A 26,483-nucleotide genomic window follows, 5' to 3' on the forward strand; every position below is an offset into this window, starting at 1 on the left:
ACATCTGCTCTTCCGACCAACTTCCGGTTCATCGGCACAAAGAAAGATTTTCAAAGGAAGCTGTTGCTCGAACGTCCTTGGTTCAGGGTACCGGAAAAGCGCAAAGAACGACGGGTGACGAGTAGAAACCGATTTGAATTGTCGCAGCTTTTGTCGGTGCGCACCTCTGCGGCATAATTGCAGACTATAAAGTGCGAAAATTAAACGCATACATAACGCATTCGCCCCGATAGCCTTCCTGGTCAGTTTTTTCCTTCATCGCTGCAGTCGGCGCGCGAACGGAAGCTGACTGGTTGAGCACGGGAATTCCATCCTATTTCTACTTCGCGTAGTCGTTCGACCGTCGCGACGGTCGCCGTTTTCGCAAACTTTTCGCAAGCTTTGTTGAACGCTGATCGCGTCACGGGCGTGTAGGTATCAATCACGGGATGTGAATGACTGGTCGTCGTCTGCGCGCACGCATTATTATCGTTAAGTCTGTAAATACTGTGCATCAAGGCGTCTGTATTACGCTCGCGCAGAGGGCTGATAACTGGCGGAGATAAATCACGGCTGAAATCCTTGATTCTGTACCAAACCGTCCTGCTATCGCGTTACTTTGAGGTTAAGTTCAGTGGTGATTTGCAATAAACGGCCTAATTTCAGCTGCAGACCTAATATGAACAGGTGAGTTATGACTCTGTCAGAATTATAAATACCTGTTGCTTATCTATAACATTTGATTAGTATCATAAATCCCCGTTTCAGATACCTTGATTTTTTCGTCGCTCTTTCCTTTCCTCATTTCGCTACGCCAGTATAAATCGTTCTCAGTATTTCTTTCACTGTCCGTTCGGAAGTACCACAACAATAAACGCGTTATTAAGCTATTCGTTTGTTTTTTTTTCAAATTCTTCAGCTGAAGGATGACAATCAACTACGAAGTTGTCGCAGATCTCCGCACGTTTCATCAGCATCGAATTTCTTGTGAGTACATACATACCTACTTATGCATTATTTGCTTTGAGTTTTAATTTTAGCATCGGTGGCGCTACGTCTAGATACTTTTTTTCTATGGCCATGCATATTCATACATGCATCCATACGCATCTATATTCAGATCATACTGTGTCCATCGCGTTGCGACTTGCGGTTTCGGTGTACGCACTATAAGATACACACGCGCACGCCGCGGTTGCGTCTCAATAATTATTCGCTAATCATGGAAAGCAAAGCTGGCAATTTTGCGGTGCATTATATTTTGCTGAATGTTCACGTGCTGATCGTGCTTATCTGGGAAGTAAAAAACTTCTTCACCACAACTTATACCGCGCGTATATTATAGGAATGCAATTTAAAAGGCCGAGGAGTTTCGGTCATCAATGGAACTTTTGAAGAGAGATTGTATATTTTCTTTTTCCAATAAGGCAATTTTTTTCACCAAGCTGACTCGGCAATGGTAATTTTTTTGTCGAGATTTATTCGGTATTCAAACATGTCGGTATAAATCTTGACACGAGCTGTACACCACGTTTCAATTGATTATCTGTCTCGCGTTAAAGTGAAGAAATAATAAATCCCCCAGGCGAACTTGCGATACTGGCACACATAACGCTTGACGCTTCTCATCTGTCCAAGCGTAACAGACACCCAATCTTATCAGCAGTCGGCTGTTAACTCAGACGCATTGTCAGTACATTGTTTAACGAATAAATAAAATACAAAATTTTAGTTTGTACTTTGCACGCATGCTACGGGTGAATGACATGGTCATGACATTAGGGTAAATAATTCAATCATTTTCGATGGATGACGCAAGGCCACGTTCTCCAAAACCTGATATTCAGATCATTATCACTGTTATATTATCTGAAATTAAAACACCTGCGTGTATACAGGTTTTCCTTCTTTTCTCTATTCGAAGTCGAAGGTGAATTATGAAAAAGTTATACGCACGTTGCCTCTAATTGGTGTTTCGTAATTTGCATTTGAAATAGAACGAGTAAAATGAAAATGTGTGTGCCCCATGCACGAAGAGAGCAGTCGTTGACTTTTAAACTTACATGTACAGTCATCATCAATAATTTTTCATATTCAATTGTCTACATGTATAATGTATATACGTGTATGTTAACCTAGCATCTAATGAAAAGTGGTAAGGCATTGTGCCAGGAAATTTATTTTTCTTTGTCATTAACAAAGAACGGATACATGTATTGCGCAATAACCTCTTCTCGTCTCCTCTTCTACGTCCTCCTGCTCCTCGTTATGTAATCGTGTAATTAATTACTTCTATGACTCGTCGCGCGGGTTGTTTTACACTATGTATATATGCATGTTCATATGTGTCACATCTACCTATTTTGCAAAACTTATATGAAGACGGATTGTCAACCAATTTATTTCGAACGTCGAGATCTTTCGCGTCATGATCGTTGTCACGATTATGAACATTAGCGCGCGTGTTTTATTACGTCGGCATTAATTTCTCCTCTTGCCTATGAATTTTGAAAATTCGTATTCTTTATTCACCTACAAACATAATACAGATTGTTTTTCTATTATGACGATGTCACGAGTACGAAAATTTAGGTACGTGCAATTAAAACTGTTTACTGCAGTATTTTCATTCAATTGCTAATTTCATTTACGTTCAGATTCGGCAATAATACGTGCACATTGTAAGAATTGATGAAAAATAATACCTGACCTGTTACTGTAAGGATTAAATACCGCGAATTTATTTTTTCAATGGTGTATCGAAATCTCACTTATGACAATTTTCCGTCACCCTAGCAACGAAACATAAACGGTGAATCTATTCATTGATGTCGAATTGTGTGATAAAATTTGAAATTAATAAATGTTGTCGTGTCCAATAAATAAAGAAGATAATCGTAACCCTCGAGCAAGCGTCAACGTAGACTTCTGTCGTCTACTGCATGTCTTCATCAATTTATTGTTGTTCATCGGCAATTGTTTTATTTTTTTTCCACTCGGATTTTTCCTATTAAGCATATCAGCTAAGCTGCAAGCACTTGTGTCTCTATCTCTATCTTCACAGTTTGACAAGAGTATTTAAGTGTTTATCAAAGCCTAGGTGATACCAAAGATTCAATTCTGGTTTATAATTGAAGTGACATCATAAAAGATGATGAATATAAAAACACTTGGAATCAGTAATCATTTAGGATTTATAAGTGTGAATATAATCTGATCGTCGATATGGATGATCGACTCACAATTTGATCTTGTCATTATTGCATTAATTTTATCGATAGTAACAACGTCGATGACTGTGTAACCAACTGTTCCTGGAATTATTATACGTATTCATAAAAAAAGAAAATCGAGGTCAAGTCTACGGTGATTATTATAGATGATCAAGGAATTCGGCAATTATATTCAGTCAAGAATTGGCATTTAGACGATCGGTTCGAACGGTGGCCCGCCTCGTAACATCCTGTTGCTGTATAGTTGTAATTTGTTCATCCCGCTTTCAAAAGATAACAATACATGTATAACGTACCATAGTCAACGTTAATTACCGTTGACTAGAGATATCAATACTCATTGTCAGGCGAACCGATGTCTATAATACAATATGATAATTGTCGCTAAAGTTATTTACCCATTGCTGTTCAACATTTCGAACGATGAGTAACATCGACAACGAAGTTTGACGGTAGGTATTTTTTGACAGAGCCGTACAAAAAGCATGGTTATTATAAGGACTTATCTGTACGCTGCAGTTCAATGAATTATATGTATATGCTTGTGCAAGTTCTCACTGCTTCTTAGATTTGGTGACAAGCATAAACATTTCAAAAAATTTTAAAGCTGTCTTAAGAGTGATCTAGGTAGATAGATAGATAGATAGATAGATACATAGATAGATAGATAGATAGATAGATAGATAGATAGATAGATAGATAGATAGGTAGATAGATAGGTAGGTAGGTAGATACATAGACAGGTAGGTAAGTAGGTAGACAGATGGATGGATAGATAGATGGATAGATAGATAGATAGATAGATAGATTATATAGATAGACACTTGTAGATGTACAGACAGTATGGGTATACCTACCTACCTACCTAAAACGCTACATTCTGACATCAGACTCGCGCGTGATATAACAGCTGTAACATATGTGTGCATAGACGTAGGTCTGTGTTACGTAGTAGGTCAGGTATTGTTATTACTATTTCGATTACGAATTATCTAATGGCTCAGAAAATAAATTGTCGTATACGTAATGCAGTGCACTCTTGATATTATCGTTCGAATTCGATTTTATTACGAGGTTGAAGTCAGTAAAGTCAATGTGATGAAACGTTAGGGAAAAATCATCGATTTGCAATTTCTAAATAATTTGGTAAAAAACTGGAAATATCAGTTTTCTATCATGGGAATTACAAATGATTTTTTGAGGCAACAAGTTTACTTTTTATCATCGAGAAAACAAATTGGCTTAAACTGACTTTTTTGTACATTATATTTTTCTTCACATCGAATTGAATTTGAACCGAATATTTTAGGTTTTAGTAACTTACTAGAACTGGGAAAATGGCAGGGAAAACTAGGTTCTAGGTCTTGGAAAATCTGAAAATGTCATGGAATTTTTTTCCCAACAATTTATGGCCACCTTGGTTACTGCCTCATTACGGCTTACTCAGTTTCAGACAATCTTAAAGTTGCGGAAAAACTATTTTTCCTAAACATTCATTCTTACGCTAAAGTTATTAACTTTGACCTCATATTTTATTACTGTTTTGTCGATAGCTTTCTAAATTTGTTCTTATTTTTCATCGTAGTTATAGGTAGTATTTTACAGTTTATGTTGATTGATGAAAAAAAAAAAATTTCGAAATTGTACTCTTATTTATGCTGATTGTTTTTATCCCGTTTGAAGAATTATTACATCATAAATATCGGTTGTGTCACAAAATTGGGCGACCAAGAATGATCAACTTTTACCTGCCATCATCCATTTTTTGGTAACCAACTTCCCCCGTGATTTTACCCAAGTAGATAATTACCGTGTATCGTTTTTGACCTATTGGGTTAACAAAATCCTGAATTTTGTTCTATTCATCGGAGTTTTCATAACTAGTAGAACTCGCGGTCACGTGATATATAAGAAAAAAAAAGAAAAATACTGCAGAAGATTTACACCATCGTTTTGTTATCATCATTCATTTATTTATGTATAATGTACAGACATGTTGAGCGTGTGCTGTGTCGGGTTTTCCACAAAGAGGCGATTTTTAGTCGTTAAAAAGATGCACGTGTTTATATCGTGGTCAAAAGTATGAGGGGTAAAGAAAAAGTTTGACGAGGTTGAAGTTAGTAACGTTATCGTAACGTAACACTAGGGGAAAAATCACTATTATTTTAATTTTGCAATGATTTTTCAGGAACTAAGATTTCAAAATGTGAGCGTGATTTGCTTTATTACGGTTTACTGAATTTTTAGACAATTCCAAAATGGCGCAATAACGGTTTTTCTTCGGTACGAATCGTTGCGATAACGTTACTAACTTCAGTACGATAAAATTCGTTGTTTTCAAAATCCAGCGCCAATTTAAACAGATCATAGGTTCGTGCATACGTATAATACACGTAATTCAGGTTATGTCCAGATGTTTAGTCTCGCAATCTGCAATTATGTAGTATACCTACAGCACTTGAAATTATTTGAAGAAAAATAATCGTGATGTCAATATGTGAATATACCTGATTGCCCCAATTACCCTCAATCGTAGGCAATTTTTTATTCCAATATGTTATTTCTCGATTGAGAATTAAATATTAATTTACGTACACGCACCTAATTATCGTACTCACCATATGTGTGCTTCATTAGTTAGTTTTTTTCATACCTGAGGTCACAAATGCCTGCAAATGTCTAGACTTATCTTTCGTAACATCCGTATAAATTTCGCCTGTATTAAGTTCTTGAAATTTGAACAGTCCTTGGATAATATCTAATAATTGTTCTGCGATATCTTTGGGTATTTTATATTTTTACAAACGTTTTCTCTTCAACTAGTGTTAACATTATCTACACCAGTAAAAATTATTATTTATTGTATACTTGTATCCACAAATCGAAACAATTAAAGAGTTGATGATAAAAAAAAAAGAAAAGAAAAATAACGACAAAATATACAGATAACATTCCATCCCTTTGTTCCATAGCTTCGATGAAAAGTTCGCCCTACATATACATATACACGATTAAATTTTCATTAGAGCTAATTGTTGTGGTAACAATGTATTAAAATAGAGTAGTGAGGCTAACACGCGCAGTAGACGACGTTTTGTCTAGGTTAAATTAGTTGTACAAATACTAATGGCATTTGTGAAAAAGAAGTGATAGATTATTAACCCATATAGTATTGAAAGATAATGACGATACTAATTACAGGTGTACCAACTCATTGTAGTACATACATGAATACAACATACATACCTTCGTCTCTTTTTACCTATAAGGATATACACGGATGTCGTTGTATATGTAGGTATGTATGAATGAAATACATTTGTTACACATGTACGTCACAAACTTACGACCTTGGGCAAGGCTGGAATTTATTACCAACTGAGAATACGTTCGAAGGTTCGGTTTATTGTACGATGGTTTTTTTCTCGCTTTAAAATAAAGAAACACGGCAACAGTCCTTCAAAAATTCGATCGTTATATGTGTATGCGAAAAGAAGATAGCAATGCATCATCATGTGCTTTACGTAAATACCTATCTATGTAAAATTCAAAGCTCGGCCTAAAGTCCTTTTGACGTATGTTCGCTTATAATTCGAGAATAACCGAACCGATTTTGATTCTAATTTGTTCTCTGGATAGCTACAACGTCTGGTCAGATTTAAGGCTACATGTAGTAATAATGGTTTTTGTTACTTAAATTTTAGATCTCTAAGCGTAACCGATCTTCTTCATAAAATTTCTGCTGTTTAGATTTTTTTGAAAAAATACGATCTCGTGTTTTTCTTTTTTTTTCTGTAAAAAAATCTGTTCCTTAAAAATTTGAGGTCAATTTCTGGACATATTTTCAGTACCAGCCAAAAAAACAGTCTTTGTCGCATACAAATTTTTGGGATTTTTGATAACGAGGAAGAAAAAAAAAAAAAAATACAAATATTGAACGATTACATCGAAAAGCAGAAAACGTTTCAAAAAATGGGATCTCATGATTTCTCCAGTCTGAAAATGTCGGATGCTAACGAAGAATGCCCAACTTTTCGATGGAATTGTTGGAATTATTTTTTGTTTGCAAAAGTCTCAAAGAAGCTGTTTTTGTAACGACAAAACGTGTTTCTTTGGCTGCTGCTAGAAGACTGTTTGAAAATAGAATTCACACTTCGAAATGTGAAACTTTTTCTTTCACGAAGAAATACCATGTGTCATATTTATTTTCCGACCACAGCAAATGGTTGAAATTCGAAGTCAAAAATTTGACGGAAATATAAAAAAGAGGTGTGAAATTTGAGAGATGTTCATTTCTTAGTAGACCCGATAACGTATCAAAGTAGCAGTTAAACTGAAAGTTTGTCACCTGATCGCTTTAATCTATAATTGGCAGAATCGCGCATATATACGAATTGGTGGGGTATACTATTTGACAATTTCATGAAAAAAAGTCTCTCCAATTCTACGAAATTCTTTACCTTCTCCTCAGCTGGGTCGACTCATTCCTGTTGCAATTTTTTATTATTATACACGATTGGCAAAAATCCAAACAAATAATAGACGGAAAGAAAAAAGAAAGATAGAAACAAATCTACAACTTTCGAGGACTGTCAACTTTTCACAGATATACGTATTTTTTCCTTGAGTAAAAATAAAAGGATAGAAATAGAGAGATAAATGAGATAAGAACTGTGACATAATATATTGACCTAATGTTGTAAAAAATTTATGTGCCGTACAATCTATATATGGAAATAAGTGTATGAATTTCGACACAAACCTGAAGATTATGACCACTCGACCCGAAAATGCGCAACAGAGTTTCTTTCGGTTGTTCATTCGTGTTTGTAGTAATTGACGAATGAGTGGGTGTAGAAATGTAGAGTATCTAGAAAACAAAATGATCGCTAATATGGAATTTTGAAAAACGTGAAAATATGCCTCACAGAATTATTATATACAGAATTCTATATATAAATAGAATTATCAAGATTATGTTTTTACACTTTCTACACTTTGACTTTTCTATTTTTTATTTTCTATATTTCGATTTTTAACACATTTAAATAGCATAAAGCAGATCCTGGCGACATTCGAACTTTCGATATTCTGATCCTGCTCATAAATTTTCACCCCCACGATTATCAAATTTGAACAGTTTCTTGCAGCTGGTTTTTGTCGCTAAATCAATAAATAAACCATTGGAGCATGCATGTATTCCCGGTCTCTGCGTAACAAACGTCGACGACCTACGTGAAGTCCGGCACACCGCCTCTTTTATCCTCGGCACCCGTCGTCAGTCGAGTGTTTGTTATACACGCGCCGGATGAAAGTTTACACGTATACGTGTACACTTTACAGCGTCACGAATACCCAGAATGTAGCCGATGCGACACGCGCGAGTAAATTGCGTGCTAAAACTCACGTGTCTCATCTGACGCAACTCATTTGCGGTCTCTGTGAATAAACTTGGATTTTTGTATGAATTATTACCAACTAATACGCATACATGTAACACACTTGTCCCCATATATTAGAGATGATAATTACGGGATACAGTTGCAGGGTCGCCACACACGTGAAAAATCTGAAAAACCTGAAAATATCAGGAAATTTCAAAAGGGGAAAACCGGGAATTGGCAGGAAACTTTTATTTTCTGCGTGGAAAATATTGAAAAATCAATTTTCCATCATGAGAATAAGAAATGATTTTTTGAGATAACAAATTTACTTTTTTACGCCGAGAAACAAAAAATTGGCAATTCGAATTGAATTTGAACCGAATACAGAGTTAATAAGAGTTGAGAACGATTTAGGTTTTAGTAACTTACTAGAACTGGGGAAAATGTCAGGGAAAACCTGGAAATATTGAATTTTTTTACTGTTTTGCTTAATTTTGATTGTCTGAAGCAAACGTTTGCTGACAAGAACAAATTCCCTAGAAAATCGACCGGTTGACAAGTGGCAGTCACTGAACTCTATTGGCAGCCAAACATAACCTCTTAATGCCTATTAATTGTACATTCTGAAATTATCTGGCAACGTGGTGCGATTATACATGATATGTTTGGGAGTGCAGCTTCTTTCTTTAACAAAGTTTCTCTCGCGCTGAACTGGACTTAAGTAAGTTCGGTACCAACGGCGTCAAAATACCCTAGATCGGTGGTGATTAATTGTTGTGACGTTGAATCTGCCGGGGGAAAAGACGAGAGTGTTTTTTAAAAGCCGTGGTTGTGTACTAATGTAATAAAAATAATTCCCTAACAATATAGGGATTTCTTAGAAAGTTGGTACAAAACTTACTTAAGAGCTTTGACCTCAGAAAAAGGGCCGTGTCGTGGAGTTCTACGCACACCATACATACTCACACCATGACTAGCAACGCTAAAAACTCCCTAGGACAGAGGCAGAGCTACTCGCCAACTTGGCAGCTTAAAAGAGATAAAAGCAATTCTTGACAGCACTGGGACTTGATATCGGAACGCACCCTAAGAAGGGTCGGCTCGCGATGCAGACTTGATTCACTACGCATTGGTCACGCTGTTTATCATGCTAGTAACATTGTTACGAAGTTGGCAGTTACGCGTATAAACTAGGCGAGTTGCAATCGTCGAGCAGGTCCTTTCACGAGAACCTCTCGGTATAAGGATTCTTGCACTTCAAATCATATTTTCAAAATATTTCCAAGTCTGCTTATTACACAAACTCCCGACGATAATATTTTTTCCGAATTCAAATCCATTTCAACTTCATTCTGAAAATACCGTTGAATTGTACATTCAATACATAATTGCTGGTTCGGGCTTTATTACCACGTATGTACGTACAAATTGAACGTTTACATTATATATATAATAATAGTGATACAAAAAGCCAAGTTTGATTTTCATATAAAACAATTTTTTTACTCGACACTTTGCGGGCCTTTTGTGCGAAATGTATTTTTTATTACTATCATTTATTTTACTCGCAACATTCAACGCAACAAAACCATTTCACGGCCAAGTATATGGTATTAGCTCGACAAATAGGCTATACTCGTACATGCGGAGAACGGAAGAAGACGAGCGCGCACATTTTAGTAGGTCGTCTAAAGACAATTGCATTCTAATTTTATAGGCCATTGCAGGTGTTAACTTGTTTGAATAATAATAAAAATACATCTACAAATGTACACGCATAGGCGCCCATAAAATTCTATGTACAATACCCGCGTGCACTTCGAAGACTTCCTGCATGTCGTATGTGTGCGCGAATCGGCATTGCCACTGCACACGTATCTATAATATGCATTTTTACGGTCGCTTGCAGGTTTCAAGGACAGTGTTGAATTATCTACTCCATATCCCTCCAGTAATAACACCCGGGTGATTAAGCCGGGGTTTTACGATTTTCAAATAGGTATTTACGTTGCAGTCTAAAAGTTTAACAAGACGACAGCGTTAGTTTACGATATCAACTTTTGCGCTAATGCCGCACTCGTATTGTTAATTTTTCTCATACTCGTTGTAATTACCTATCTGTATGTAAACTAGTTTTCCGGGTGAAGTTTCAGGATTTTGTACATACGATGCATTGAACTTACAATTAGTATATAAGTGACGAAAAATTATTCAAAATGCAACGTGTGTATACTGATAATATTTTGGATTCAAACTAAAGGCAGTATGTCGTGAAAAAAATTGCAAGATATGAATGCAGGTTTTATTTGTTATTATAATAACGCGCACCTCCAAAAGTAATGGTATATTTTTTTATTAAGAACGTTTATTTATCTTCTTTTAATACTGCTCGTTTGATTTTTCCCGCCAGGTGGCGCCACTGGTTGTCTGGATTCTCGCTAGAGCGAAAGAGACACGATTTTTAGATTTCGAAAACCTGTTTGGGGAACGCGAAAAATAGATGTCAAAAGCAATATGCCTTCTGTGTAAAGTTCAGTTCATTTGTTCGAAAATGACAAAAAAAAAAAAAAATTGCATGATGAGCCAATAATTGATAATCAGACAGAGAAGGTGGCTTGTCGCGAAAAAACATCAAGCCTATAATTACGTTAGCGTGTCAGAAAGATATAGAACGAAGGATTGGTAAAAAGAAATTCTTGGGATAACGGATGCTGGTATGGTTGAAGGTCACCTTGAACACAGCGGCAGCTTTTAACGAATAAAAAATCTGATATTTATGCACTGGGACTTACAGTGATGAACGAATCGTCGGAGACATCGTGCTAATGAGTATATGAAAAGATTCCTTGTAATCTGAAAATTTATTTCATATTTCGCAAATATATATATATGATAAAAAAAATGACACTATACATTTTCGTTGTAACTTTTGGGGGTATTGAATTGGTTCCACGACTCGATGAATATTGGAGCATGGAGATTGGATCAGCAGCAAAACTGACACATTTTGGTTGTAATCGTGAAATTGACGTGGGTCTGACGGGATAAATCTATTCAAGCGGCATTCCACGTATCTTGTTAAGAGCGATACTGATTTTAATTTGAAAACCGAGTGGGTACAGTCAGAAGTCCAAAGAGCGATGGTTCCGTCAGCCGGTCACGTGGCCAAATCCCGGAGCTGGATCAATAAAGATATTTTATCCCGTCGAAAAATAATAATAAAAAAAAAAAAAAAAAAAAAACTTCCCTAAGGTTAATTAGGGGATTATCCTGGTGTAACAATTCGAAAAATAGCTGATGTTCGATGGTTAAAATACGCTAATGAATCTGATGTTTTTTTATGTGAAATCAAAGTACTCGTGAAGAACAGGAAATAAATTTTTAAACGTTTATTTATTTATTTGTTTATTTTTTTTTTAAATTTGTTTTACAAGGTTGAAAATGACTTCGAAAAAATAGGAGTCTCCACGGTAAGCAGGGTGGTGGCCGTAAAAATACTATTATTAATGTTACGATGTATTCGCGACGCGGATCAACTGACGCAAACATTAATATTCGCCCTGTAGATAATTTACTATAGAAAAAAGACCCTAATTTTTCTTTATCATATGCAATTCTAACTAAATCGCAGGATTGCACAGTCGGTATAGAAAATCTTGATTTCTACCTATAATATAAGATCTGCTTGTTTATCAACGGCCAACGGATTTAAAAATCTTTACACGAAAAGAGATTCTCGTGAGTCTTCAATATGTTATTTTTTTCTTTCACTGCGGACTTATTCATTTGATTATAATCAAGATAGAAAAAACTGAATATTTATCACCTTTTAATCGGCCGGTACAATTCGGTTAATGAGATTTGCAGTTATCGTTATGGTAAAAACTTATCGAGCTACACTTATAAACAATATATATTATACTGTGCATGGGCTTTTTATTCGATATGGATAACACTAGGGTAGGATGATAAGTGTTACATATCATATATACATATAAGAGTTATGTCATGTGATATGTTGTATTAGAGAATATCATGTCATACCCGCTTATTCGCAAGACTCAAGAGCTGTTTTTACGCTGGAAAATATCTTTCCGCTATAAAATGGTACAGAAATGTTGTAATTAAAACGATAAAAAAAAAAAAATAACTTCCTTCTGTTATCTTCCAACGGGTTCTTTTTCCCGCGTTGCGGATAATATTACATTAAGTATAATATGTGAGTAATACGATAATATGCTGTGCACGTAATTTATGTTTTTCCAAGAGGTGTATAAAATAATTGCTTGTACTGTATATACATCGTCGAATTTACATGAAAATAAACGGCGTGAAGTCATTTTATTATTTTAAATCGATAGTTATTTATACGAAAAAAACTGCAGTAATAATCCGTGAATAAAATCCCGTATCATAAACAACGACGATCAAAAAAGTGAAATCGCGCAAGCGTTCACTCGATGCATGCATGGGATATATATTTCACATTGTACTTGCGAAACATTCGTTTAATTCGCAATTTAAAAACACGTGTTTCAGTATATTCTTCTTCACCCCGATGATTAGTGTTTTTTTTTTTTTTTTTTCTCCCTACTATATCCCCCTCACATACAAAAGAAGCGATTTAATGTACATAAATAAATTTATCAGACACTGCACGCATTATCGTCGACATCGTCCAGATACTGATAAACTCTTACGCACCTATACGGTATATTGCATATTATTGGTCAATTATAGAAGTTTGACGTAACGTTTTCATTGTCACGTTATACATGATATGCAAACACATAGAGAAAGAGAGAGAGAGAGAGAGAGAGAGAGAGAGACTTGTCAGTCTATTGGTAGGAGCGGCAAAAGCTTAAGCGAATATCAGTAACATTCCACTCACGATCAACGGATCACAATCAGCATTGATCGACGTTAAAAACCGCTCGTTTCGCCGCACGTGTTTATACGAATTGCTGCCTGATGTGGTACGTATATATAATAATTAATAAGAAAGAGCAATAAAAATGTGCGTGCGTTACGTATTTAACAGTAATATGCGCTTTTGTTTGTTAGCGTTTCTCTACATATGTGCTGTTCAGCCGAACATTATGTTCTTAAACAGGCATCGCGCACGCGTCAGAGCCATGCGAAAGAAAATTCAACAATTGATACAATACACCGACATTATCTGTTTGGATCGTATAATATTATACATGTATAAAAAGGCATAATTGTTTCGTTACGTTGTACTACATGAGGTTAAAGTGATTGACCCTCTGTTCAATACAGCGAATCAGAAGATTCCTCTCGAGGCGACGACGTCGGCTTCTCCGAAGGGGCTTATATTATCAGGCTGAAGTTTGTAACTTTATTGTAATGATGGATATTTAGAAAAAGTCGTTACTTTGCAACTTTGGGCACACTTGAAGTTTACCTAACCGTTAATACGGCATCAACTAATTCAGACTTTGTAAGTTCAACTTCTTCAGTTATTCTAAAGGCGCGAGGTGGTAATCTTTTGTTTCAACGTTTCGATACGTTAACGTTGCTAACTCAAACCTCGTCTTAAATTAGGGAAATCGAGAGTATATATTGTAACAGACTAGCTGTTTGAGCAGCTGTTATTCTCCGCCATATTTACCGAAAGTCGAAAATTTCAAGGCGGCATTCTTTTCGTTTGTCTTTTCATTTTCACAGAACATTTTCGCGAATATATCGAACCTGTAAGCGATGGGTATAATGATTATCCTTGCGTAATGTACTGTAATAACGATCTCACGATGAACTGGCAAATTGTGGCGAAACCGAGTGGCTAAGTATTACAGCTATATCTATCGCTAAGGAAGAAGGTGTAGGAAAAAAAAGAATTAAAAAAAAAACCGCAAGACAAAAAACCGCGCACATTCCTGTTACGCATTTGTAGGTATGTACTATACCAAGAAGAAGGAGACACCGACATTGCCGAGAAGTGCTGTTAGAAACGCGATTAAACCGCAACCAATCGGAGAGTTTCGTATTAGAGGCTTGGCCAATGATGGAGTAGCGTTCAGGGGGCTCGACTGCTGATGTAACCGTGAGGTTATTTTAAAAAGCAGTTCTCTCTGGCGGTAGAGAACCAGTCGTATATTCCTACCGACGCGAGACAGACTGCAACACTCGAGGCAGGAGAGCCATTCACTTTGTCCTCCGCGGTTCTTCGATCATAAAGCATTCTTTTAATAATTTCCCCGATTTTTTTAAAATTCGGAATTGCTTTTCTTTTATTCCGACCTCTGGAAAATCGATCACGATCGAATATTCGCCGCACTTTTCATACCGTGAACCAAGGTACATGTCAATCAGGCATCAAAGCTGCTCTGTGTGTACCTGTAACTGAATATCTTATCGTCGATTAAGTACGATAGTTTTGTTAAAGCGAGGGAGGAGTGCAATAAGTTTCTGAACACCACTGGACGGTATCAGGTATGGTAGATTTTTTTTCGCCATTTGTTTACATCATCATCGTCATCAATCACTTATCCACATCACGTTTCTTCGTGGAATCAGTTTCGTTGCATTCCGCGACCTTTGTCTTTCGTCACGTCTACGTGTTATAAATCCCCCCGATAAAAATTTTACAATACACATATATGCACGGTGAAACGGCGCAAAGTCGTTATCTGCTCGTTTGCAAAACGCGATAGTCGGGTGTTTATTGGAGTCGTTAAAACCTGACGAACGGATTTCGGAAGGCGAATCCATAGCGCGTAGTGTTTGAACAACTCTGTAATCTGCGATAGGTATGTCAGAACTGATATGACGATTGTTGATACTTGGAATTCCGTTTTCGAATATTGAGCGATTGTTCAATGTCATCGTAAGTGCGAAAGGGAATGCGCGGTTAGCGAATTCGGTGCGCGGTATTAATTTGCCAAGGACACTTGGTCGGATCGAGATCGGCGGGGTCCAGCATCGACGGAGAAAGAAATGATCCTATTTTCGCTGGCCAAAGTCGTTCTCGAACGAACACGCGACTGTTATAAACGGTTTGTCATTCCTCCAGTCGAGACGTTCGTTCGGCACAACAACGGTTTGTCCGCTCGCACCTGCCTTGGCTATTTAATTTTTGTGGCAAAATGGAAAGATCGTTATGATTACCAAGTAACTTATGAGTTTAAGGGTGACTTGGCACGTGCACGGTAAAATAGTGAAGACTATTTTTAAGTAGGGTGATGTTGCGTCAAAACGCGTCGTCTCTCGTGTCTTGTGACTTGTGCTACTCGTTTAAAACGACGCGAATAGATCCGCCACACACCCGTTTAGAGAACACGCTATCTCTCACGGTCAGACGTTATTCCGCCAATGAAATTTCACAGTTGTTGCACTTTCGACCGATGTCTCTGTTAATATGAATGCTGAAACTTTACTTTCAAACATTTTCGCACGGCTTCGCGATATACTCTCGTGGCTCGAACAACGAATCGAAAGCAACTAGCCGCCACTGTTGGACCGTTGACCGAGCGCGAGACGCCGAAAGATTCAGGGAAAGTTATGGGTACCAAAACATGATCCCAACAGGATCGGAACCTGGTTGACCCAATCGGTCGAGTCACTTCTCAACGGTATTGTGTGAATTCGACCGTCGAATTGCCGAGCTGTGTCCGAACAATTGTGAGTCTGTTTTAGGTGGTTTTTTTTTGCTTTTATGATGGTAGGAACAATGATGTCTTGCTTTTGGAGCTGAGGCAGGAATCATTTAGGATTAGCGAGTTGGAGAAAAGGTGTAACAGGATCACTGAAAAGGTCGCCTGCGAGACTCCGGCGCACGTTTGTAACAAGAAGGAGAGCCTTAAGTCGTCGCCAAGGTCTTGGCCAATAGGAAATCGCCTCAGTGCCCTGAACTAACGAAGCCCTGAAGTTGAAGCGGAGTATGATGGTGCCGACAACTACACATTCGACTAATGTTCGGCTGCTGATAGTTAGCACGCTGCTTGCCGCAGCGGCGTTGATTGACGCTAAGAAGGCCAATCGCGACGACGACATCGAGGAATCAAGCCGCCCGCCTCCATGTGACAGGTAAGTGGCGTCACGTGACACCGTAATTTATCGTAAGGGTTATGCGAAAGACTTGATCGTTTTCAATGTCAGCACCATCGCACGTTACCGGCACTATCGGTTGTATCGGTACCTGCCTTTCCGTTTTCATTTGTTTCAACTTCCATCCTCGCAATATAAACGAGTCAACGTGCGAAGTAAACTCGCTCCCATGCAGCAGCGCGGGAATTCGCGCAGACAATGGAACGCTCGTTAACCGTCGATTCAAATTCCTCGAAAAACATTCGACGGTGCTTTAACAATCGAAGGTATGTGTGTCAGTGTCGCGCTCTTGGGCTTGTTCGTTGGTTCGTTCCTTCGTTCATTTTCGAATGCTGCACCAGTCTCGTTAGCTGGCATTAAGACGTTGAAAAACAAACTCTATGCTCGCAACACTACATACCCCACCTTCGAATCGTTCTATTTATAAACGCGTTCCATTTGACGTTTAAGTGTCTATAGCAACGGTCATTTCTCTTCAACGAGGGCTCGCGCCTAGCGAAATGAGCTTGTGTCAGCTATATTCGGTCATTTCCTGTCTGCATCGAACGAACCCTCTTCGCACTGTTGCCCTGCCAACACCGGGCAACGTGTCTGTCGATACAGTCAAATCTTTTCTTACTTCTCGAAAGCGTCAATCACTTTACAAAATCTCACAAATTTTCGCAAGAATTTGTCAATTCGTTATTCAGAAGTTGAAAAATAACGAATTTGAATCTATTGTGCCACCCTAAAATCCAGTATAAATATTTCTGCCCAAAGACTAGACGCTTTTATACGTGCAAGTATGTTTGTTCTATTGAAAAGGACCTGTGCTTTTTCATACCTTTGTACATAAGCATAATACATATTTCCTTATAAAGATAATAACCCAATTATTTCAGTCCGATCTATTGTTATGGCGACATCTTGCACACCGTGCAAACGAATTCTATCTACACCGATTCGAAGACCTTCGTCGACATGAAGATGAGGAATCCTCAAAACAAGACACTGCTGTTGTTTGAGGAATTCATGAACAGCACCGGACACGCGCCGACGAAGACGGAGATCGAGGTGTTCGTCAACAACACGTTCGAGGCTGCGGGTTCGGAGTTCGAAGATTGGGATCCGTCAGACTGGACGGAGCATCCGAAGTTCCTCGACAACATTCTGGACCCTAATTTGAACAAGTTTGCCTCCAGTTTGAACGAGATATGGAAACTTTTGGGGCGAAAGATGAAGGACGAGGTGAAAGAGAACGAAGATCTTTACTCGATAATATACGTTCCGAACCCGGTAATTGTGCCCGGTGGAAGATTCCGAGAATTTTATTACTGGGACTCGTACTGGATCGTCAGGGGCCTGCTTCGTTCCGAAATGCACACTACCGTCAGGGGAATGCTATCGAATTTCGTCAGCGTAGTGGAAAGAATAGGCTTTATACCGAACGGCGGAAGAGTTTACTACAAGATGAGATCACAGCCACCGATGTTGATACCGATGGTCAAGGCTTACCTGGACGTTACCAATGACCTCGATTGGCTTACGGAAAACGTCTGGCTTTTGGAGAAGGAGTTTCAGTTCTGGATGAACAATCATACCGTGACATTTGAAAAGGATGGGGTATCCTACACTATGGCTCGATATTACGAGATTTCCTCCGGCCCGCGGCCCGAATCCTACAGGTAAACTGCTGCAGTCGGTAGTTATAACTATTACAGATAACTCTGAAATGTGGGAAATCATTCAAAATCCCATCTATTATTGGTACGACAGCTCGCGTCGCGCGTTTTGGACATTTCTAGCGACAAGTTAAAATTGTGTTTTCTGAATGCAGAGTTTTAGATTGTTTTTCAGTATCAACCATCTGCAGTTGAGCGTACCCTGCTTTGAACGATTCCGCGTGGGCAATAGAGTCTGTCCTTAATCGTGTTTTTTTTTCATTTACTCAGAGAGGATTACGAATCTGCTCAATATTTTCGTACGGATGCGGAGAAAAATCTGTTCTACAGAGAATTGAAAGCCGGAGCTGAGTCCGGCTGGGATTTCTCCAGCCGTTGGTTCATCTCCGAAAGTTATACCAATAAAGGTCAGTAGGGAATTGTTTGTCCCCTCATACATTACGTACCAATCAGTTCATCGATTCGTTCATTGTACAATCATTATATTTCATTCTTGCAGGCAATCTAACAAGTATAAAAACGTCCCACATTATTCCCGTGTGTTTGAACTCGATATTATACGGCAACGCAGTTTTGCTATCCGAGTTCTATACACAAGTTGGTAACGCGACGAAAGCCGCAGAATACGCGAGTATCGCTGAACAGTGGCAAAAGGCTGTGACGGCTGTTTTGTGGCACGATGAAGTCGGCGCATGGCTCGACTACGACTTCGTTAACGAGGTGAAACGTGACTACTTTTACCCCACGAACATCGCGCCCTTCTGGACCCATTGTTACGATCCTGCGAACCGCGAAAATCACGTGGCCAAGATTTTGAAGTACCTGGAAAAGAGCCAGATCATGATTCACCTGGGAGGCATTCCCGCTACGCTGGAGCATTCCGGTGAACAATGGGACTACCCGAATGCCTGGGCGCCGTTGCAGTGGATCATGATCAGAGCTTTGAACAACACCGAGGACCCTTGGGCGCAAAGATTAGCCTACGAAATCAGCCAGAGATGGGTGCGAACCAACTGGTTGGCGTTCAACGAAACCGGCTACATGTTTGAGAAGGTAAGAGATGGGCGAACTCGGTCCCGAAAAAGCCCAAACGTAGCTGCATGATGGTGAAAACACTCCGAACCCGATCTTCCAGTCCCACCTCGCGACTTTACGTAGCTCTGTACTCTAAACGAAATATTATTCATAGACGAGGCAAGTTCTAGCGATTTCCCAGTCACCTGCATGACAAAAAAATGTCCTCGTAGCGAATTACTACGCGGTTACTCGACCGTGAATAGCAGAGAAACAAGTTTATCGCTTGCTACGGCCCGACGCCATTTTGAAAATCTTTTCACCGCGCCACTTGTTGCAGTATGACGCAACCGTCGCAGGGGGTCACGGAGGCGGGGGCGAATACGAGGTCCAGCTGGGTTTTGGGTGGTCAAATGGCGCCGCTATGGAGTTGATGTATAGGTACGGGGACAAACTCACAGCCGAGGATTACTTCACTCCGAACGACGTTTCGAGTTCCGCTTTCGAACAGCAGGTTGTCGTATCGTCTACCGGTCAGCTACTCACAGGAATTCTAGTGCTTATCATATCGTTAGCAACAGGATTCATAGGGTGAGGTAGGTAGAAACGGTGATCTCGTCTTCGGCATTCAAAAAACCTCGAGCTTGATAACATGAATATTTTTGTTTTTCTGTTTCAGAATTTCATCTGGTATAACCGTCTTTGTATACACAAGTCTAGATAAATCATAACTGCAAAGTATCGAGGGCAGGTTTAGTCTATCTCTCGATACCATTGACAAATTTTGATATGCATAGATAATCACTAATACATAACTATAGACAATAATATAACTCTGACAGCAAAAGTCAGGTAAGGGTAGCGGATGGTGAATAATTTACTCTTCGTAGCAAATCATTTGAGCCTGCGCTGCATCAGCGCTAAAATTCCTGTCAGTCTAAATTAACAAGAATTTAGTCACTCCAGTGTTGAACTGTGCCAATAATTATACCGTGTCCATTAACCATAAATTAATTAGCAGGATAAAAGCGAAAATGCAACATGTGACTTAATCCTCTGCTGTAAATTGACGTGCAACCTCTTCCAATTTCTCATAGGCATTTAACGTTAACCGTTTCTGAATGAACTAGAAGTTACTAATTGGAACAGGTAAATTGAAAATTCGTAGCAGGGATTCGTATTCGTACAAAGTATGGTAGATATTATATTTGTATATATATATATACACACACACACATGCGCTCACACACATCTATATATATGCATACGCATATGGGTGTTTATCACGCGAATCATCAGTACACTTATTGCCGGCTTTTAAATTATTGCTTATTGAAGAGCGAGTCAATTTATACCTCTGCTGTTACGTAACTCTATATAAGTACGTAGGCTTACTCCACGTATTACTTGACGTATACATATACAATTAACTGCTTAACTTACATATTTGCCGAAGCATGATTACTTTTATTATACAGAAGGAAGTACGAAACAGACTTCGTGGAGCGTCGTGAGATTTTTTTTGTCCCCGCTGCAAATATGTATGAGATCCATAATTTGCATGGTGGGTTTGTTGGTATTCCAATCTCTTTACCTCTGGCAAAACCGTTTATATTAATCGAATCCGCTTAATATTAATTATACTATGTCCAAGGTAGATATCCTAACGATATACCTCATGGTTAATTAATATTAATAACCAATTTTTTGGGGGATTTCAGTCACGATTGAAAACAAAATCATATGCAGATTAAAAAAAAGAATATTTCTAATATTTGAGGGCATAAATTGAATCAAGCGCGTCATTAGAGCATTTATTTTGCAAAGTTTTCGTGAAACGTATTAATACCTTTCATGTTATATGACACAAACAATGGTTCAAAGCTTTATTAATAATAGCATAATATTTTCTCGGTGCCTCTTTACCAACTATTCCAGTCAAAAAATTACATTTTATACATAGCCCTGTGAATTTTGAGAATTTTAACAGTCTTATTACGATTTACATGTCTTAATGTATAATTTATTTCGTGACATCCTACATACCTTTAAATACCTCCAAGTATGTTCATACATATACATATATTTTTTTCCAAACTACGAAAAGCTGTTTTTTTTTTTTTTAATCTTTTTTTTCATTATTCTAAACTTAATTCACGTGCGTCACATTTTGATTGCTCTTTACGTAATTAAAGTTTAGAATAACAGCATGTGGCGTTATTAACATAATGAATTTTGTCATAAGAATTTAGTACTTATTGCTTATACCAGTGAAAATATAACATATGTATATACATATATATTTGTACAAATCGTCCACAATTCGTACAAATAATACAAATAACCAAAAGTTCAAAGAATAAGGGCGTCGGCTGATTAGGATGAGAATTATTTTATTTAGTAATATTTGGCATTCCGATTAACGCTTGCTTTACGCATGTATCCAACTATACGAACTCGATAGATCGTGAATGTAAGCTTACGATGAAAACAAAGACAACTAGATTATTGCTTATGCATGTAAAAAACTTCGCCGATATACTTGCTTCGTAACCCAAGCCTTAACATACGTAAAAAAAAAAGTAATATTAGAATCATATTAATTTTATTAAGAATACTTGAGCAAACTTTTTATGAAATATCAGTAATAATATTAATCGTAAAAATAGCAATTTTAATTTTACTAATGATAATAACTGTAGTCTTAAGGATACGTCTACGTGTATATTTTCTCCTCCCTATTTTTCTGTCAAATTTTCCGTACATACCTATTTATTTTATTCTTAAACAGAAAATCTTCTTCTCCTCTCTTTCACTGGGACAATACGGTAGCATATTGCATGTTTCTAGTTTAAATATTATCAATTCAAGTTGTATTCATTTTTTAATTTCGTAGCGAGATGTGCAAATCTCAAATTTTACTACCTGTACGATAATTAATGAATATCCAACACCGCAGGTTGTGAATTATCTGAGATATTAATGTACATATATATACCATGTGAAATAGAGTATAGTTAGAAATTAAATTAACTTATTGGGACTAATACGTCCTGCTATAGTAAATGCATGGCCGATGGATTGTCTGTGTTCTTGTTAGTTTCAGGAAAGAAATCACGAAAAAAAGTATATTCAGCCTAGTAAAGTAGTATAATACGTATCTTCTTCCTTTTACTTTACAAATAAATCTCTTTGTCGCACTTATGAAATAGAAGACAATGCATGCTCCTTTTTCCTGACCCTATTATCGATATATAGACCTTGAAACTCCCTGTCGTGAAAAGTAATAAAATAATAGAGAAATTAATTCACTCCTTACAAACCATTCCTCATTAATTATACTCTCGTTATTGTGTTGTTCTGTAGTGACGTAGTTCTGTCTTGAATCGACTAATGATTGGATATTTACTTGTGTTAGTAGATTAGTTATCCTTGGAATTTTTTGTTTCCCGAATTTATTGGTTGAATAATCCATTGCATGAAAAACTTTTTCAGTAGCAGATCAATCTTTACATTCTCACATCAGGACTGACTATGTCTTTTTTTTTAGTATATCGTCATTATTAGAATATATCTATTCTCATTATTACAATTGTTTTCAATTGAAATAAAAAAGAATTTTTTAAAATCATGAAGTGATAAATTAATCCGAGTGAGAATTGATCGAAGGAGACAAAGGTGTATAAATAATATCGATGATGCTTGAAATTTTTTTCATTATAATTTTCCGTGATTCGATTTGAAAGAGAAAAATAATGCGAATGAAAAAATCTCTTAAGACATCACGAAAAAAAAATAATCATTGGCACAGTTGTTTTCCATGTGGAGGGGAAAAAAAGAAAAAAAAAAACTGACCTATACGTAGAAAATAAGAAAAACTCTCGATGAGATCATCGCTTACAGCTGACGAAAAATGAAAGGATAAAATAAGCCAATTCAGATTAGATTAGATTAGATCGGATTAGTGGCAAAGTACGTACATCGTTTTGTTTGTAGCTGCGCAGGCATTTGACGCCTTGTCTATAGTTTAACGACGGCCTGTAATTTGTCAGGCACAAGTGTCGGGGGTTTAATTTACGTTTGTTGTTTCAATTTCAGTATGGTGGTGTACAAGAGCCGGAATTATTATGCTCCTGCACCGTCGACGATGACGAACAAGAAGGGGACTAACCCAGCGACGAGCGGAAGCCTTTACAGGAAACGTGTCGCCTACACGGAGCTCAAGGATCTAAACTACGATTGATAAATGCTCAAAGATTAGGAAGACATTTTTAAAGCGGGTCTGATCGTGTTTGGACTAGTATTTCTTTATCTATAAAACGAGTGAGGTTCGACTTTTACAAACATTATGGAATCCTCAGCGATGGTCATCCGTCGTCACAAGTTATCGGATAATATTTATACATACGCTTCTGTAAGTTTAAGTATAGATATTCGTCATGTTTGTTCCTTTGCTCAGACGTAAAAGTCCACCGCTCTTAGTAGGAATTCTGTAGATTATATAGCTATGAAAATAGCACCAATTAGTGACCAGTTATGCAAATACAAGAGCAACGTTATTTTGTACATGTAAGTTCTTTGACACGGATATAATTTACTCAGAAAATAACTGGTCCTAATCAACCTTGGAGCTCGAATGTGTTTCTATGAAGGAAAAAAAAATAATAATGAAGTGCCTAAAAGTCGTACGCAGTTACGATAGAACTACTCCCTAGCTATTTCATTTCATGTATATGTATCATGTATATTTCTCAAACTTGTGCGATATCTTTTAGCTAATTTTCTTGGCACAATTCTCATCTTATTCCCTTTCTCCTGTGTCTTACATCAGTTTAGGTTATCTTATCGTTAGACGTAAAAACGATTTTTAAAAAAATTGACGCGATGAAAGTGAATTAAGGCAACTGCAACGGCCGAGCAGAATTTATGTACCATATATTTGCACGTAAGATCAGCCTTTTGAGAACGTTCGTTACAATATTTTCAAATGGGCATTAGGATGTAATAAAATATTATAATAGTCCAGGATAATAGAAAATATGTTTGAATTTTAACGATCTAGAAATATTTAGTTCAAAAATTGCTAAGTAGTCTAATTGTAAGTATATGATAATTGTACAAATTCATCCTGCGTATGATTATGTTTCGTCAGTAAATGTATCTAGATTCTGATGAGCGAGCGATTTGTACAAGACAAGCATTTCAACTAGTTCCTTTGGCGACCGACTTTGTGCAAAGATATTTTGATTCTCGATCGTTTCAGCCTGTAGCGTGTAACGTGTATTGAGATCTGGGGCAGCGTTTTGCAAACTCGTAATATGTAAATATTACACAGCGATGATCAAAGATAATATTTACGAATGTTATATACTTTGGTTTACGTTACCGAGTGTGAACATTTGGTCTGTACTTATATCTTGACCGTATGGAAATGGCAGAGATCAGTATTGTCAAATTTTAACTTGAGATCGCAAAGTACAATGTATAATAAAGGAAAATTATAGATGGATCAAAATCCTAGCACCGGCTTGTCGATAGCTAGACCAGTTGGAAATGCTTACACCTATTTGCAGGATAGCTATAAAAATTGAGAAAAAAATTTCGATAATTTATGAATATTCGATTTAAAATTCGATGAAAAGGTAAACTGTAGCTAATGCATTAATCTCCAATTCTCTTCCGTCACTTTTCGCGTTCAAGTCATTCTGTGAAGGACAACGTAGCCAAGATCAATTTTGGCCTTACTATTTTCTACGTGTAGTTATAGTAATTCGATTAAAATCAAATCATCTAACTTCGACCAGTGATTAAACGTGTATATGGATCATCGACGAAAGAAAACCATAAAAGATAATGTATGATATTCTATGAAGCAAATTTGACGAAATTAGGAAAGTAAATAAACAAAATTTTAAAATGATTAAACAAATAAATAGAAGTGTAAATAAGTGAATGACTAAGAGGCCATGACATTGGATTTTAAAATGGTAACAAGTATGCGTGTATAATGTTTTTTGTGTTCGCTTATCATCATATTTGAATAACGGCACGGTATATTGGAACTGGAACTATAACTTAAATATATAATTATTATAATAAATACTCAATTAACTCATCCCACCGAGGGATGTGTGTATAATCTGCAGTATAATGGCCGACTAGATATAGGTATGAGAGTTTAGATTGTTATTTTATAATGTGAGGATTCCTGTGTATTATATATATATAATATATATATATATATATATATATACATATGCATACATAATGATGTAATATATATATATATATATTGTACACATGTATATTATTGTGTATGGGGAAATAGTGATGGCTTAACATTGTGATCAATTATTAGGTTTCATCACATGGTATACAATTTATTGTTACTGTCTGTATAGTATCAGTATCAGAAGCTTGCACATGCAATTCAGGGTAAAATTGATTCAGGATATTTTACAATACACTTTTTCTTCGACATGGTGAATACGCACAAAGCAAAACGGTCATATTTCCCCACTGTTTGCTAATCAATTATCAGGAATACACCCAGTCGAGGAAAGTGATTTGAAACATAAATTGCAAAGCTCCTTTTGTTTTTTTTTTTTGTTGCTGTTTTGTCTACAATAGCAGAATATTTCAGTATTTTGATATACACATATAGGCTGGATGTTGACCGTGTGAAGTTTATACATACAATGATTCATATAACTTATATTTTTCATTGATTTGCATGTACTTGATCATTTGTTTGTTCAACACCATCAATAGTGAGATAAAATTTTAAAAAACACCGGATTTTTTCCTTGTCTCCTTCTTCAATATTAATTGAAACAGTTTTTATTGAAATTTTTAACCAAAATGTTTGTTATTCAGCTTCGACGACTATTATTTCTACAATACGATTACTTCTTTTATTTACTGCTGGAATAAATATCAATTAAAAAAAAAAAGAAAAAGAAAAACAGACACAAACGGAACTAAATAAAATCAAATCATGCATCAAATCACTGTACATACAAATAAGTAAGTTGCAAATTAAAAGGAGGATAATACGAAAAATGAAATAAAACGTGGAATAAACTGCGTATGTGTAATGTATTAAAGTGATGACTAAATTATTAATAAATGTATTTTATTTTTAA

The 26,483-nt window shown here is 36.9% G+C and overlaps 1 protein-coding gene across 4 annotated transcripts; it reads left to right on the top strand.

The window, feature by feature from the left end:
* Positions 1-280: 280 nt before the first annotated feature.
* On the top strand, positions 281-26,483 carry LOC124183318 (trehalase). Of its 4 annotated transcripts, XM_046571668.1 has the most exons (8): positions 281-666; positions 899-966; positions 16,282-16,642; positions 17,545-18,327; positions 18,595-18,731; positions 18,824-19,377; positions 19,679-19,929; positions 23,437-26,483. In XM_046571668.1, exons 3-8 carry the CDS (start codon positions 16,497-16,499, stop codon positions 23,579-23,581), a joined length of 2,016 nt encoding a protein of 671 aa, XP_046427624.1. In that variant the 5' UTR covers positions 281-666; positions 899-966; positions 16,282-16,496; the 3' UTR covers positions 23,582-26,483. The 4 variants fall into 4 exon arrangements, with proteins under 4 accessions (XP_046427624.1, XP_046427625.1, XP_046427623.1 ...); XM_046571669.1 differs by lacking the exon at positions 281-666 and having other exon boundaries at positions 764-966; XM_046571667.1 differs by lacking the exons at positions 281-666; positions 899-966 and adding an exon at positions 14,693-15,049.

Source organism: Neodiprion fabricii, chromosome 5, assembly GCF_021155785.1.
Source record: "Neodiprion fabricii isolate iyNeoFabr1 chromosome 5, iyNeoFabr1.1, whole genome shotgun sequence".
NCBI lineage: Eukaryota > Metazoa > Arthropoda > Insecta > Hymenoptera > Diprionidae > Neodiprion > Neodiprion fabricii.

Excerpts from the sequence above, each read along its gene's own strand:
- LOC124183318 (XM_046571668.1), top strand. The coding sequence starts at position 16,497 with ATGATGGTGCCGACAACTACACATTCGACTAATGTTCGGCTGCTGATA. Across the intron at positions 18,328-18,594 it reads CCGCGGCCCGAATCCTACAG|AGAGGATTACGAATCTGCTC; the intron begins GTAAACTGCTGC and ends TCATTTACTCAG. Across the intron at positions 19,930-23,436 it reads TTAGCAACAGGATTCATAGG|TATGGTGGTGTACAAGAGCC; the intron begins GTGAGGTAGGTA and ends TTTCAATTTCAG.